The sequence below is a fragment of the Chinchilla lanigera genome, unplaced genomic scaffold (genome assembly GCF_000276665.1).
Source record: "Chinchilla lanigera isolate Chin_1 unplaced genomic scaffold, ChiLan1.0 scaffold00021, whole genome shotgun sequence".
Taxonomy (NCBI): domain Eukaryota; kingdom Metazoa; phylum Chordata; class Mammalia; order Rodentia; family Chinchillidae; genus Chinchilla; species Chinchilla lanigera.
In genome coordinates, this window is record NW_004955422.1 from 10,818,788 (window position 1) to 10,832,853 (window position 14,066).

At 43.8% G+C, this 14,066-nt stretch overlaps 1 protein-coding gene across 5 annotated transcripts in view; it reads left to right on the plus strand.

Annotated features, from left to right (window-relative positions):
• Pamr1 (peptidase domain containing associated with muscle regeneration 1) overlaps nucleotides 1-14,066 on the plus strand; it is a 178,586-nt gene that overhangs the window by 84,115 nt on the left and 80,405 nt on the right. For 2 of the 5 annotated variants that reach the window (XM_005384122.2, XM_005384123.2), the window contains exon 1: nucleotides 9,641-10,120. The exons of the other annotated variants lie outside the window; for them this stretch is intronic. In XM_005384122.2, coding sequence (XP_005384179.1) covers nucleotides 10,048-10,120 — 73 coding nt within the window. In that variant the 5' untranslated portion in view covers nucleotides 9,641-10,047. Of the gene's footprint in view, nucleotides 1-9,640; nucleotides 10,121-14,066 lie in introns of those variants that run through there. 5 annotated transcript variants of the gene reach the window in all.

The window sequence follows — 14,066 nt, forward strand, 5'->3', positions numbered from 1 at the left end:
TCAGGCTGAAGTACAAAAGGAGAAGGATCAGGCAGAGGTCCAAATAAACTAGCTCATGCACTCCTGGAAGCAAAGGAGCAGAAACAAGGAATTCTGGAGGCTGAGGACATTGGTACAAGTTGTTGGATTATATGCTACTGTCTAGAATGTGTCTTGGTAGATTAGACCTTCATTGCCATCTGATCACCAGGACCACTTCAAGGAGACCCACCTTGTTCATAACTAAAGCAGTCTCCATTGGTCTTTGCCCTGGACCTGTGACATTTTGGTCTAGTTCTGTGGCTGAGCATAACCCATGTACAATAAATCATCTCTTTTGAACTGTTAGCTAAAGAATAAAAAAAGAGAGTTGCTTATACACTTAGCAGCTATTCTGGCCTCTTTTCTATTCCTCAAGCACAGTAAGTTCATTCCTAGCTCAGGGTCTTTGCATTGCTGTCCCCTCAGCCCAGAATGGCCTCTACTCAGATATTTTAGTAGTTGCCTTTCTCTATTTGAAAACTCAGTACCAGCCACCATAGTTAGTCATCTTCGAGCATATTCCCCTATGCTGTAGTTTAGATCTGGATATTTCCAAAGGCCCATGTGTTGAAGAGTTGCTTGTCAGCATGTGGTACTGGTGGGAAGTGGTAGAACGGATTCCTGGTCACCATCTGCCTTGCACTCCTGTCACAATGTACTGTGGGGCCATAGACTCAATGCAACAAGGTCAAACCATTATGGACCAAAGCCTGTAAAACCACAAGCCATAATAAACCTTATATCCTTATACATTCATTTATCTCAAGTGTTTGTTGCAGTAACAGAAAGCTGACCTTCCTGTTTCATTTCTAGCATAGCATTTTTGCCACTCGGTCTTCTTCATTTACTCTGCATCGTTGTCCTATAGTGTGTAAGCTCCATGAACACAGGAATCGTTGTGCCTTGATCACTGTTCTACCCTTGTTGCTTGGGGCAGTGCCTAATATATGGCAGACACTCAAGATGTTTCCTTAAATGAATAAGTTCTTATTTTCTGCATCCATTGCAAAATATTTCCCATGCACCCCCATTTTACATCTTCTCTATAGTACTATAAAATATAGATGGAATTATAAATAATCCAAGCATACTAAAAATTCAGAATAATCTATGTACTCATTCCCAAGATGAAAGAGGATAATGTTTTGCTTAAATAATTGCAGATTTCTCTTTTGCTTCTTTTATATGTTAGCTAAAATTTTATACCCTGTATTTTGCTCTATTCTTTCATTTCCATGATAACTGCTACCTTGAAGGCAGAGAATGCCATTTATTTACATGTTGGAATAGCTCAAGATAGGTGTGTTTGTACTCATAGATAGTATATGCTTTTTATATCTTAGATAAGAGCTTGAATGCTGTATACACTTTTTGGTACTTTGGTCCTGGATATTTAATATTGTTGTTGAGCCATGGAATTAAACAACTTGGAACTATCCCACCTGTGGACTTATTGTTATATGACATAATAAAATTTCCTGTTATTGAAGCCATATGAATTGGATTTATTATATACAGCTGGAAACCTCCTATGATAGTCTCATTCTGTTAACATTTCTCACTGTTGAGTCTACGCCACTGGTAGGCTAACAGTTTTTATTTGGCTGCAGATCTGCTGGGGTATAGACAGTTTTAATTTCTCCCTTAAACACATTTCCCAGTTCATAACCTTTCATGTTTGCAGCTTGTTGCTGGGTGCTACAATCTGGGAGTTTGTGGCCCCCCCACCAAATTCTTATGTTGAAATGTTATCCTCAGTGTGACAGTTTGGAGATGGGGCCTTTGGGAGGTGATGAGTTCATGAGGGTGGAGCGCTCATGAAAAGGATTTTTGTTCTTATAAGAGGCTGTGTTAGTCTGTTTGGATTGATAAATCAAAAATATCATGGACTGCAATTTATAAACAATAGAAATTTATTGCTCACAGTCCTGGAGGCTGGGAAGCCTAAGGTCAAGGTGCCAGAAAATTCAGTGCCTCTTGTAGCTCATTTTATGTCGCATGTGTGATCTCTACTTGCTGAAGACTCATATGTTGGAAGGAATAAAGAAGCCCTCTCAGCCCTCTTTTGTAAGGGCACCAATAACATTTGTGAAGGCTCTGTCCTCGTGTTCTAGTGGCTTTATAAGGCCCATCTCTCAGTACCACTCCAGTGACATTAGCTTTCAATGTTTGAATTTGGGAGGGGCAAGCCAACCTTTGAGCTATGTCAGGAGCTGAAAACATCAGAATTCTTCCCTTGTAGCATGTGAGGAAATAGAAGGCACCATCTATAAATCATAAAATAAGCCCTTATATAAGTCACTTTCCTCTTGCTGGGACAAAAGACCTGACACCTCCAATTTAAAAGAAGAGAAGTTTATTTTGGTTCATGGTTTTCAGAGGATTCAGTCCATGGTTGGCTAGCTCCAAGGTAGAAATGGAGTGGTGGAAGGGCCTAGCGGAAGAAAGGTGCTCACACTATGGCAGCCAGGAAGCAGAAAGGGAAGGAAGGAAGTGGGAACAAGAATATACCATTCCAGGTCACACTCCCAGTGTTCTACTTCCAATGAGACCCTATCTTCTTACAGCACATTCAGATACACTGTACAGTAATACTTATTCACAAACACTATTTGAGAACAATTCAGTCCCTGAACAGAAGCATTTGGCAAAATTTTGCTTCAGATCTTGAACTCCACATTGGATGATGAACATGACTATGGTCATCTTCCCCATATAAACATGAATAGGACTATCTTCCCCAGAACTGTGGAATGAATTAAGCTTTTGAACTGAGGCGCCACTGTAAACCATCAACACGTGAATCCACAAATGAGTATCACATTCTCATGACTCAATCAACTTCCCAAAGCTGTACTTCTAAATACATGAGAATTTTGGGGGAACATTCTAGATCTAAATGGTAACAGCACCCACCAGAAACTAAGTCTTGATTTCTGACTTCCTAACATTCACAACAAAAAGATATAAATTTTTGTTGCTTATAAGTCACCCAGTTTATAGCATTTTTGTTATAGCAGCCTGAATGGAGTGGGACACTATATAACAAATTTAGAGTTAAAGCAAGAAAATGGATGATCTCACTAAGTTTCTGGGGATCAGGAATCTGGGAGCAGCTTCACTGAGTCATTCTGGCTGGTGGTCTCTCAGGAGGTTGCAGTGAAGTTGCTGGCTTGGGTCACTGTTCATTTCTGTGACTGCTTAGGACACTTCAGTTCCTCCAGCACACTGCATATACCAGCCAACAGCTATGTGGCCATTAGATTGAAGGCATCTGGGCCCGCTCTCTAGCTGTCATCCCCTACCTACCAGCAGGCACAAGTCCTCTTCTTCTTACCTCTTTAGTACTTCCAGGGTCCAGTCACTGCTCTCCACTCTCCTGAATGTGGTATGCAGTGAGAACAGTCTGAGTCACACACTGCTTCTCACTGTCCTTAGAATAAAGTTCATTGCTTACATCTCCACCCTCCCTATCTATGCAGTCCATTCTCATCCTATATTCTCTACTTTGTTCTTTCAAGTTTCTATTATGTCTGAAGTTCAATGTCACTTCCTCAAGGGGGGCGGTTTCTGACCCTCAGAAAAGGTTGGGGCTCATTCTTATGACTTTCCAGAGCACTCTGTCCTCATTCGGGTTACTCATCTCATTTGCTGAATGTTTAATTCCTGTCTGGTTTGTAAGTTTGCGAGTTGAGGGACCACACAGGTTCTACTCACAGCCATACTTCTGAGCCCCTAAATGATGTGCATACTAGACATGTGACCAGTTGTGTCAAATAAGTGAATAAATGATGTTCTCCTAGCAACTATTTGTTCTAAATTCTTTATTTACTTTCATAAAAGGAGATGAGTTGCTTTACACAAAAACTGTTCTCACCTCAGTGAAAAATGTGCAAGATGAAACCAGACATTCAATGTGAAGATCCTCCAGGAGATTTTCTGAATGCTGGGCAGAGTCCAATTAGAACAAACCTCTTAGTTTTGTTCTTCAGCAAATGCATACTATCTCCAGCACTCCAAAACTGGAAGCATGTACGTACAAGGTGATAAATTTTTCAGCTGTGTGTTTGATTCAAGCAAATATAGCAACTTGAATTATAGCCTTGAGGAAATCTGTACCTACTTTATTTGGGTTTTGGTTATCTACTTGAAAGGAGGATTTTTGAAAACTCTATGATGAGATGTTCATAGCTATGGTGATAGTCCACATTGATTGAACTCCATTGTATATACCAGCCTCATTTTAATCTTCTCACTAAAATCATAAGATAGATACTACCTCCTTTTTATAGATGAGGAAACTGAGGCCTAAAGTGTCAGTGAATGCCAAAGCTAGTAGGCTGTGGAACCTTAATCCATCCTGTGCCTGTAGACTACACTACCTTTTCTGTGTATCCCCAAACCATTGGCTTCTGTTGGGGTTACCCTATTTTTTGTTTCCTTCCCTACCCAAATGGCTGCTTTTTAAAATTGTTGAATATTATTTATATAGAAGAAAGGGTTTCATTTTAGCATATTCACACATGTATATAACATACTTCAATCATTTATCTTCCATTACACTCCCCTTGCCCGTCCCTCCCTTCCCCAACTCTCTTTCTTTTTCTTTTTTTTTTTTTTCTCCGGTACCGGAACCGAACTCACGACCTTGCGCTTGCCAGGGAGGCACTTCTGCCGCTGAGCTAAATCCCCAGCCCCCCGACTCTCTTTCTCTTCTCTAATAGTTTCCCACCTATTTTCAGGTCATCACGCTCTCTTTCTTTCCTACATTTCACATACGAGAGAAAACCTATTATATTCGTTTTTCTAATTCTGGCTTAACGTGGTGATCCCTTGTTCCATCCATTTTCTTGCAAAGGACCTGATTTTGTTCACCATTATGGCTAAGTAGTACTCCATTGTGGATACATATGACGGACATTTTCTTTATCCATTAATCACTTGATGGGCACTTAGACTGTTTTGATAACTTAGCTATTGTGAGTTTCATGCAGTAAACAAGGGTATACAGGTATTTGTACAGTATGCTGGCTTTAATTCTTTCGAGAATATACTAAGGAGTTGTACAGCTAGAGCAGACGGTAGTTTTAATTTTAATTTTTTGAGGCACCTCCATTGTATTTTTCTAGTGGCTATACAGATTTACATCCCCACCAACAGTGTCTAAGGCTTCCTTTTCCCCTGCATCCTTGACAACTCAGCCGCTTTTAACACTCGAGCCAGCCACTTGGACTGTGGACAGGCTTTTCACCAGTTTTCTTTGTAAGGCTGTTTAGGTCAATTGCATAGCAGATAACTTTTTCCCCCTCTTTTAAATTGAAGCTTCTATTTACACATGTGGAATTCAAGATTTCCCCCAGTGGTTCAAGAGCCCATTAGCTTTGAAGCAGAGAAGCTTGCCTGCTTTCAGCAATGTGCATGAAGAGTGACATCAAGCCAGAAAAATGTGACCAGAACCACAGACACACCTACCCCCTTGCCTGGCTCCCAGTGGGAAGGGAGCGGAGCTGAGCCAGATTTGGAGGCAGAAAGTGGCTGCTTGTTGTGTAAGTAACAGCCAGGATTTATTAGGGCTCAAGATGTTCACGGTGGGACCCGTCATAGCGGGCTCTGGTGGAAGGGCCTCTGGTCTTTTCTACAGCGCTGTCCTTCTCTCTCTGTGGCCCTGCTTAACTTGAACTTTGTGTTTCATGCAGCCGTTGAAAGCTAAACGTGATCACCAGAAGTCTGGGGCTGCCTGTCTCCATTAGCAGACCTTCCATTCAGTTCTCTCCCCTCTGGCTGCTGCTCAGGGGCCGATCTGCACAAGTGGCAGCACGGAAATTGAGGATCTGTTGGCATTCACAAAGGCTACTTTGTCTGCTGTTGATCTCTGTGTACCCACGTACCACCAGCTTCCCTGGTGGCACTGAAAAAAGATAGGTTTGTTAGACAGCCTCATCCTTTGATGTGAAAATTAGTGGGTATTAAGACTTATAATTAACAGGGTGGCCAACTCCATTTACTGCAGGCAACTGCTGACTTCTGTGTGCTGGTGATACATAGACAACTAATTCTAGGTATCATTCGCTGCTTTCAAATGTATCACTTTGCCTTTTCACCCATAGTCTTTCTTGTGATTTATTCCTTGTTGGGGTATTTGTAGGAGGTAAGGGTAGGAGGGACAGATAGACATCATGATATTTATTATATATTTTAGGCAGTGTTCTGAGCTCTTAACTCCAACCCTATGGGGACAGGTCCTACTCTTCTGCCCACTTAATAATAAGGACACTGAGGCCATCACAGATGAACTAATGCCCAGGTATACCTAGATAGTAAGGGGTCATCTGGATTTAATACTAGGCGCCATGATCTGAGCAAGTGCTAAAGCTCAATGTTTTTTCAAAAAAGTACAATGGTGACAATACCTGCGGTGCAATTTATAGCCTAGACATAGCAATTATATGTAGCGGTATATACAAAATTGCTTTCCCCAAACCCAAGAAATATTTGATCAATTTTCAAGTTTTATCTTCTGAAGATTTGTGATTCTAAAAAAGCTGGGAATTTGCAGGTACAACTTTACCTGGGACCATAGCTCTCTCTTACTCCAAAAACTGCTGGCAAAATTTTGCATGTAACTTTGAGACAATTGTGAGTGCAAAGCCACGCTAAAATTTTCCTTTTAGTAGACTCCATGGAACTCCCAGATTGAGAGGACTTGACTTACAACAATACTAAACTCTGAACATAGGAGAAACTGAGTTGACCTTTCGGGAACAGAAGAAACTAAACTTGTACAGGAAAATAGGTGTTTCTGAGGTACTGAATGGCCTTAGGGAAACTGCTGGTTTGTCTGCATCATAGTCATAGCTTCTGGGCTCCTCTTCCAGCCCAGGGTTTTTGCGAAGTTTTACAAGGTAGTATCTGGTCACTGCTTTGGTTTCCCCAGAGAAATATGTCTGCTCCTTCAAAAAGCTTTGTATTGAGAGTTTCTTTCCTGGTTTCCTTGCCCAAGAAATTGCAAACCCAAATTAGTGACAAAAGAGCATGAAAACCCCTGTGGAGATTTCAGGAACATAAGTTCTCCAAACCTGGAGAAGCAAAGACCAACTACTAGCGCACTTCCTCAGGAAGCAGCCAGTCAGTTTTCTAGGAGAGGAAATAAAATCTTTTTTTCTTTCCTAATCATCTTAGGTTCAGTGACTCAAACCTTGTACATTAGATTAGCGAAAGACAGATTAACAACAAAAAAACAAACCAAAGTTTACTGACATTTTCATGGGTTCTATACATAGGAGCGCACAGCAGGAAGTAACTCAAAGGATTGGTCAGAACTGAGGCTCCTATAACATCTTAACAAAAGAACAACGCATTTTGTAGAAAATTGGCAAGACACAGAATAGGGACTTCAAGCTTCCAGGGGCAGCAAATTGTGGGAGAGCAAATATATGGGGGAACTAATGGGAGATAAGGGTTAGTTATGAGGTTTACTATACAGATTACTCTGGCCTTAACAAAGGGTCTGGAGTTGTCTCTGGTGATTAACTTCTGTCAGGAGAAAAGGTAGGGGACAACCTCATATCCCCAGCCTTTTTAATTTTGAAGCAAGGTCGCACCAAATTGCCCTGGCCAGCATGAAAACTGTAATCTTAATGCCTCTGCCTCTCAAGTAGCTAGAATTACAGGTGCACACCACCATGGCTGGCTTATTTTCTTCCCCTTTAAGCTCATTTTACATAGGGACAGGGAACTGGAGGGTGAAGAAGAAGACTCATTCCATGCGATGTTCTCAGGTCCGTCTCAGGACAGATAACACAAACAGGGGTTAATGTTCATTGTGCACTTAGTCTATGCTTGGCACTGTATTATGGGACTTAGGTGCATGATCCCCTTTGATTCTTCCAACAGGCTGTAAAGTAGGTTTGATTATTATTTCTATTTTATGGAGGAGAAAACTGAGGCCCAGGAAGTTAGTAAACTTATAGTCATAGAGCCAGAAAGTGGCAAATCAAGGATTTGAACATGAGTCTCTGAGGGCTATGTTTTTGCTTCCAGTCACTTCACTGCAGTGGGCCACCACTGTAGCAGAGCTGGGATTTGGAAAGTCTGCCTGAGTGTAGAGAGTTGAACTCCTGCCCTGCCAACCTGTCCTGAGCCCTGGGGGTTCACCCTCCCTAAAATTGTTCCTGTCAACTCTTCCCTTCTGCCTGCATTGCTTAACCCTGATTCCAGCCATTCAATAGCTCAGGGCAACTTATGTTCTTGGGACTTTGCTTCTGGCCCAGCACTCTCCCATCCTAAAGCATGAGTGCTCCCCAGCACTAGAATATAAAATTCAAACAACCTGGACACACTCATACTCTTCCTCTCTCTGCTGCTTCCAAACTATACAGGCATTGTGTCTGTCCTCTTCAGATAGTTTTAATTCTCTCTGTCTCATAGGTGTTTATCGAAATTTTTAAAAATTAATTTTAGGGGGCTGGGGATTTAGCTCAGCGGCACAGCACCTGCCTGGCAAGTGCAAGGTCATGAGTTCAATTCCTGGTACTGGAAAAAAAAAACAACAAAAAATTAATTTTAATGGACTACTTTGCATGAATCCTTTGGGGAGAAGCCAAAATGTAAGTAATGATATAAACATCTAAATACGCATCATGTCTCAGTGGCACTGGCCAAGTTCAGTCTTTCCTCTTAGAAAGTCCTCCTTCTTCCTCTCCATGGCTTGGGATCCTGACTTTCTCTGGCTGTAGCTCAAACCTCCTGGCTCTGGGAATATTTCCCCCTCATACTGGCCTGGAACGATCACCCACTTGTAGCTTTGATTTTTAATCTGACAGTACAAACTGGGACCAGGCATGACCCAAAGCCCCAGTCCTACATTACACCTGGTTATGTTTTGCTTTGCATTTCCAGCTGCATCATCTTAGCTGGGCATAGTGGTACATGTCTGTAATCTCAAGCACTTTGGGAGGTTGAGGCAGAGGGATTGTGTGATTTTGAGCAAGTCACTTCATCTCTTGAATCTTTATTTTTGCTTCCAAAATATACACAATACATGCTATTGTACATCCTGGATATAAGGGTTAAATATAATTCTGAATAGGCAGAATTGTGTCTATAATGGTTGAATACAATTGTAGATAGGTGGCACTTTAAGAAACTGTATGGCCAAGTAGCTCCGGATACAACCTTTGGACCCAGGAGTACCGTGTTCAAACCCTTCTGTACCCTTACTGTGTGACTGTGAGTTATTGAACTTTCAGGGACTCAATTTCCCTACGTGGCAGGTTTCTGTAGGGAATAGAGGAGGTAGGGCACCTGATACAGAGAAGCCGGCCTAAAAGTCACATACGTTGTGAAGCTTCCTAGTTCCTCCAAGGTGTCATCTGCGGTCCCTGTCCTTAAGCTGCGCTCCCTCACAGGACAGTGCCCTGCTTGTACTTTGATCCCTGAGCCTAATGCCCTGCTTGGCATGTGTTGCTGAACTCACCATCATGGACATCACGAAAAGGAAACTGTTTCCAAACTGTGATCACCTGGAGCAGAGAGAAGGAAAAAGAGCTCAGAAGTGTTGCGAGGAAGGGAGGGATAGGCTCCCTTTCTCCTCCCATAGCCGGTGCCTCCCTCCTTCCCGGTCGGTCACACTTTCCACAGGCCTCCGCTTGCATTCCATCCGCGGTGTTGGGGTGGGCCGGGCCCCCTGGCTCCACCTGAGCGACCCCGTACCGCTGCAGACCTCTGTAACCATCCCTGTACCGCGGGCCGCGCCCTTCAGCAGCTCCCCACCCGGCCCAGCGCAGCGGGACCTGCGCCGGCCTCCAGGGCCCCGCAAGGGTTAAGACAGAGGAGAGCAGAGGTTCGGCTGACGTCGCTCTGGCTGAAGGTGGTTCCCCTCGGATGAGGATGCGAGAGCCCGGCGAGGAGCTGAAACCCGAGCTCCTACTCAGCTGGAGCTTGAGGAGGTCCCTGTAAGGCCGCCTGCCCGCGAACTCCCGCGACCCTCGTCTCGAGCCTCAGTCCCTCACCACCACCGCGGGAGCGATGGAGCTGGACCGCTGGACGCAGTTGGGGCTCGTGTTCCTGCAGCTCCTTCTTATCTCCTCCTTGCCAAGAGGTACCTGAGTATCCTTCAGGATGCCCCCGGGAAGGGGCACTGTCCTCCTGGGGGCCAATGGGGAGCAAGACCGGGGAGTCTTCAGGCGGGTGGGAGTGCTTTCCCCAGCGGCAATCTTGGGAGCTTCGCTGGTGCCGCTGGAGAAAGTGACAGGGTTGGTTTTGTCATCTGTAAGTGTGGGACTTAAGAAGGGGTGTTTGCGGGTTGCCGGGCACCAGTTTTATTTGCTCTTTTTAATTTATCTTTTTAAATAGCATCGCATTACCTTGGGATATCAATTCAGTTTGCATTACAGGGACTCTGATTTGCAAGAACTAAGTTTCCTCTGGAAAGAGCTCGGTCAGAGATGAGCAGAGCATGAGAGGACTGGAGAACCGCCAAGCTCACTTGGGTGTTAATCGTGCTTGATGGTGTCTCACAAGATATCGGAACAGATCTCCGTGTAGATTCTCTCAATCAGCATAGAGATCTTTCTGGCCTGATAAGAACCAGAAAGGAGAAAAAAAGCTGAGGTTAAAAGTCCAAGTTGTTTCTGGGGATGCACAGTTTGTTTTGAAAGCGTTCTGGCTTTGTTTTTCAAACATGCCATTTTTCTGAGCCACAATTCCCAGGGCAACTGGGCTCCCCGGGCAAATGAGGCTGGAACGTGACACAGAGCTCCTGGGACTGTTGAGCCAGCAAAGAGCGGAAGCCGGGGAATGGCAGTTCCTGGAATGGCTCACTGGCAGGCAGGCAAGCAGGTTTCTTAGGAACATCTGTCTTTACATGGTTTGAGGGGCAAGGTGTTCGTTGCCAGGTGAGACCTCATGAGGTTCGGCAGGCTGAGGTGCAGAGATTTGGCAGGATAGGTAAGTGTGGTGCAGGAGTGGGTGCTGTGCTGAGGAGCCTTTGCTGTGCTGGCCACCTGTCCCCAGTGCTCTACCTGAGAGGTGGATACTCTGCCTCTACAGGTGGCTGCAGGTGCCTGAGAAAGAATAGTATGAGTGGCATGGCAAGGATGCTAAATGCAGTTGGCTCCTTCATGGGGAAGGGAGCTCAGCCTGAGGCACAAGTCTTCATTGTCAACAGAAAGCCGAGACACAGAGACACACGACCATCCTCCCCACCCAGTCACAGTTTGGTTAATATTTCCTCTCCACCCTGTTAAATCTTCCTGAGATGGTGAGAATGTTTCAATTGAAATTTGCCTCTGGGCATCAGGAGCTTCCCAGGGATAATAATGAAGCTTTTTCCTGTCCAGGGGGGATTGATAATTCATAATCCTGAATACTTGCTCATAAGTAAACTGAAGAACCTGCATTAGGACTGCTTTCTACTCCATCTCTGCCTTTCAGAACCAAACCTCCAGGGCACAGTGGCCTTAGAACAACTCCAGAAGACTCTGGTTCTTCTCAGAGTATCAGGGGATCAAATTCCTTATGGTTGCATGAACCCTGTTCCATTTTTATAATGTGGCAGGTGAGACAGCCCTAACCCATAAAAGTTAGAAAACAAAGCTTAGTTGTCCAGCATCTGAAAAACCCATTTATTGTTGGCCTAAGAGTCTCTTTTACCTTTTGTTGGGGAAAAGCCGGAGGGTGGGTATGTGGTTTGTTGTTGGCCAAGTTTCTGCCTGAACCAGAGGGCAGCTTCATGTGTTTAGCAAGGATGTGCCGGTTGCTGAACACTCACAGTTAGAGAAAAGATGTGGGAGGGGGTGACTAAGGAAAACATTTCTTCATGTTAGGGGAGTCCACTCTGCTGAAATTCTGAATCTGGTCCCATGAAGAGAAGCCTGGAAACATTTCCTCTAATTACTTTTCTAAAAAGAGTATCTGATGAAATGTAAACATCCACTGGGATGGTCTGGGAGATCATTGTTGCTCATGGGCATGTGATACTTGTTGGAGGCTGAGAATCCAAAGCCCAGGCCAAGTGATAAACCTAACATAAACAGCATGTGAGGGGGAAACCCAACTCCACTGACTTCACCAAATAGCAGTAGCTCTGCCAGCGTGACTCTGCCTAAGAGGAAAACCTCATTTAAACCATGGCACTCTTGGGAAATGAAACCTTAATATGGATAACTTCACAAGTGTTGCTTCCAACAGACGTTAGCTTGTGGGGAATGAACACAAATACAACAGAGGAAGATAATTTGAAGCACAGATATTCAGTGGGCTGGAACAGCCAGCTAAGAAAGGGAATGTGGAAAGCAAGCAAAGGAGGAGGAGATGTAAAAGAAAAATTAGATGTTAGTGTATAGTGGGTTGTGCTAGCACATTCCAAGGAGAGAGCTATGGAAGTCCGGCCTTCTTGGCAGGGATAGATGTTTGTGGGGATCGTGAAGAGGGTGTTTCCCTGAGAACTTCTGGCACCCTAACAGGAAAATAATTTCATTGTGGGATCATGGGCCTTTGGAGCTAAAAGTGACCTTAGTGATCATTTTAATTTGAGCTATCAGTTTCAGAGGACCAGGAGATTAAGCATCTCAGACCACACTAATAAGGTCTGTGCTTTTATTATCCCTGCTTTGTAGGTAAGTTTCAGAGAGGTTCTACGACTGGATCAAGGATATGTGGGCACAGTTGTTAAAAATATTAAGCACAGAATTACTGTTTGATCTAGTAAGTCCACTTCTGGGTAAATGCATAAGAAATTTGAAAGCACAGACTTGAGTAGATATTTGTATGCTGGTGTTTGCAGCAGCATTACTCCCCAAGTCAGCCAAAATTTCCATTGATGGATAAACAAAATGAGCTATATACATACAATGGGATACCATTCACCTTTAAAAATGAAGGAAATTCTGATACATGCTACAACATGAATGAACCCTGAGAATAATATACTGAGTGAAATTAGTTAGACACAAAAAGACCAACAATGTGTAACTCCATTTATAGAAAGTACTGGGAAGAGTCTAATGCCTGGGAAAGAAAGAATGGTGGTTGACAGGGGAAATGGGAAGTTATTGTTTCATGAGTGCAGAGTTTCAGTTTGAAATTGTAAAAATATGGAGATGGGTGTCCGTGATGGCTATCCAACAACATCAACACACTAACCACTAACCTGTGTGCTTAAATGTAGTTAAAATGTAATTTTATGTCACACATGTTTTACCACAACAAAAAAATAGAGACTGTTCAGGGAGAGGTTAGTGGGACCTGTGGTGAACCCTGGCTGTCTAATGTCTGAATCCAAGTTTACACATTACCTGTATGACTTACACTCACACAGCGAGCGTATGGGATGATGGTGCTAAGGTACTTCTTGCCTCAGAAGGTTTCTGGACAAATATAAAGCAGGAGAGAGAGCCCCTGCTAGCTCCTGTTTTGGGGTCACTGCTGTTTGTCTTGGCTGCCTATGGCAAAGAGGGAGCCTGCAGAGTTGAGGACCTTAAAGTGGCAGCTTTCAGTCCACATGGTCTGTAGAAGAATTTAGCAGGACACAGTACTTGGAGATGTTTGAACTGAGTGCCTTGAGGCAGACTAGATTCTCTGTGTGGTCTGACACCTCACCTTCTCAGCCCACATGTTTCCTACCTGGTAGTCTCAACCAGAATTTGAGATTTTACCCTCTATTCCTGAGAGGGATGCACAGAAGAGAGGGAGAAAGGGGGAAAGAGAAGATAGAAGGATGGATGTGGATCAGGAAGAAATGCAAGTGAATAAACTGCGAAGGGTCAATGGGCCAACGGGACTTTTATCAGCGTGCACCGTATGAGACTTTTGTAACTGTTGAATAGATTGTAATTTGTTTCATGAGATATAACCTCACCTTTTTCTATGACCACTCACTCTTTGGTACATCTTTCTCTTAAGAATGACTTTGAACATGAACTCTTGGTAGACACTGGGGGCAAAACTGGGTGCTATGTTTGGGAAAACAAGCTGTGAGCCAAGCACTTTTGGATATGAAATCAGAGAGGCAGAGGTGACCTAGAGCATTCAAGTCCCTCCTGGGG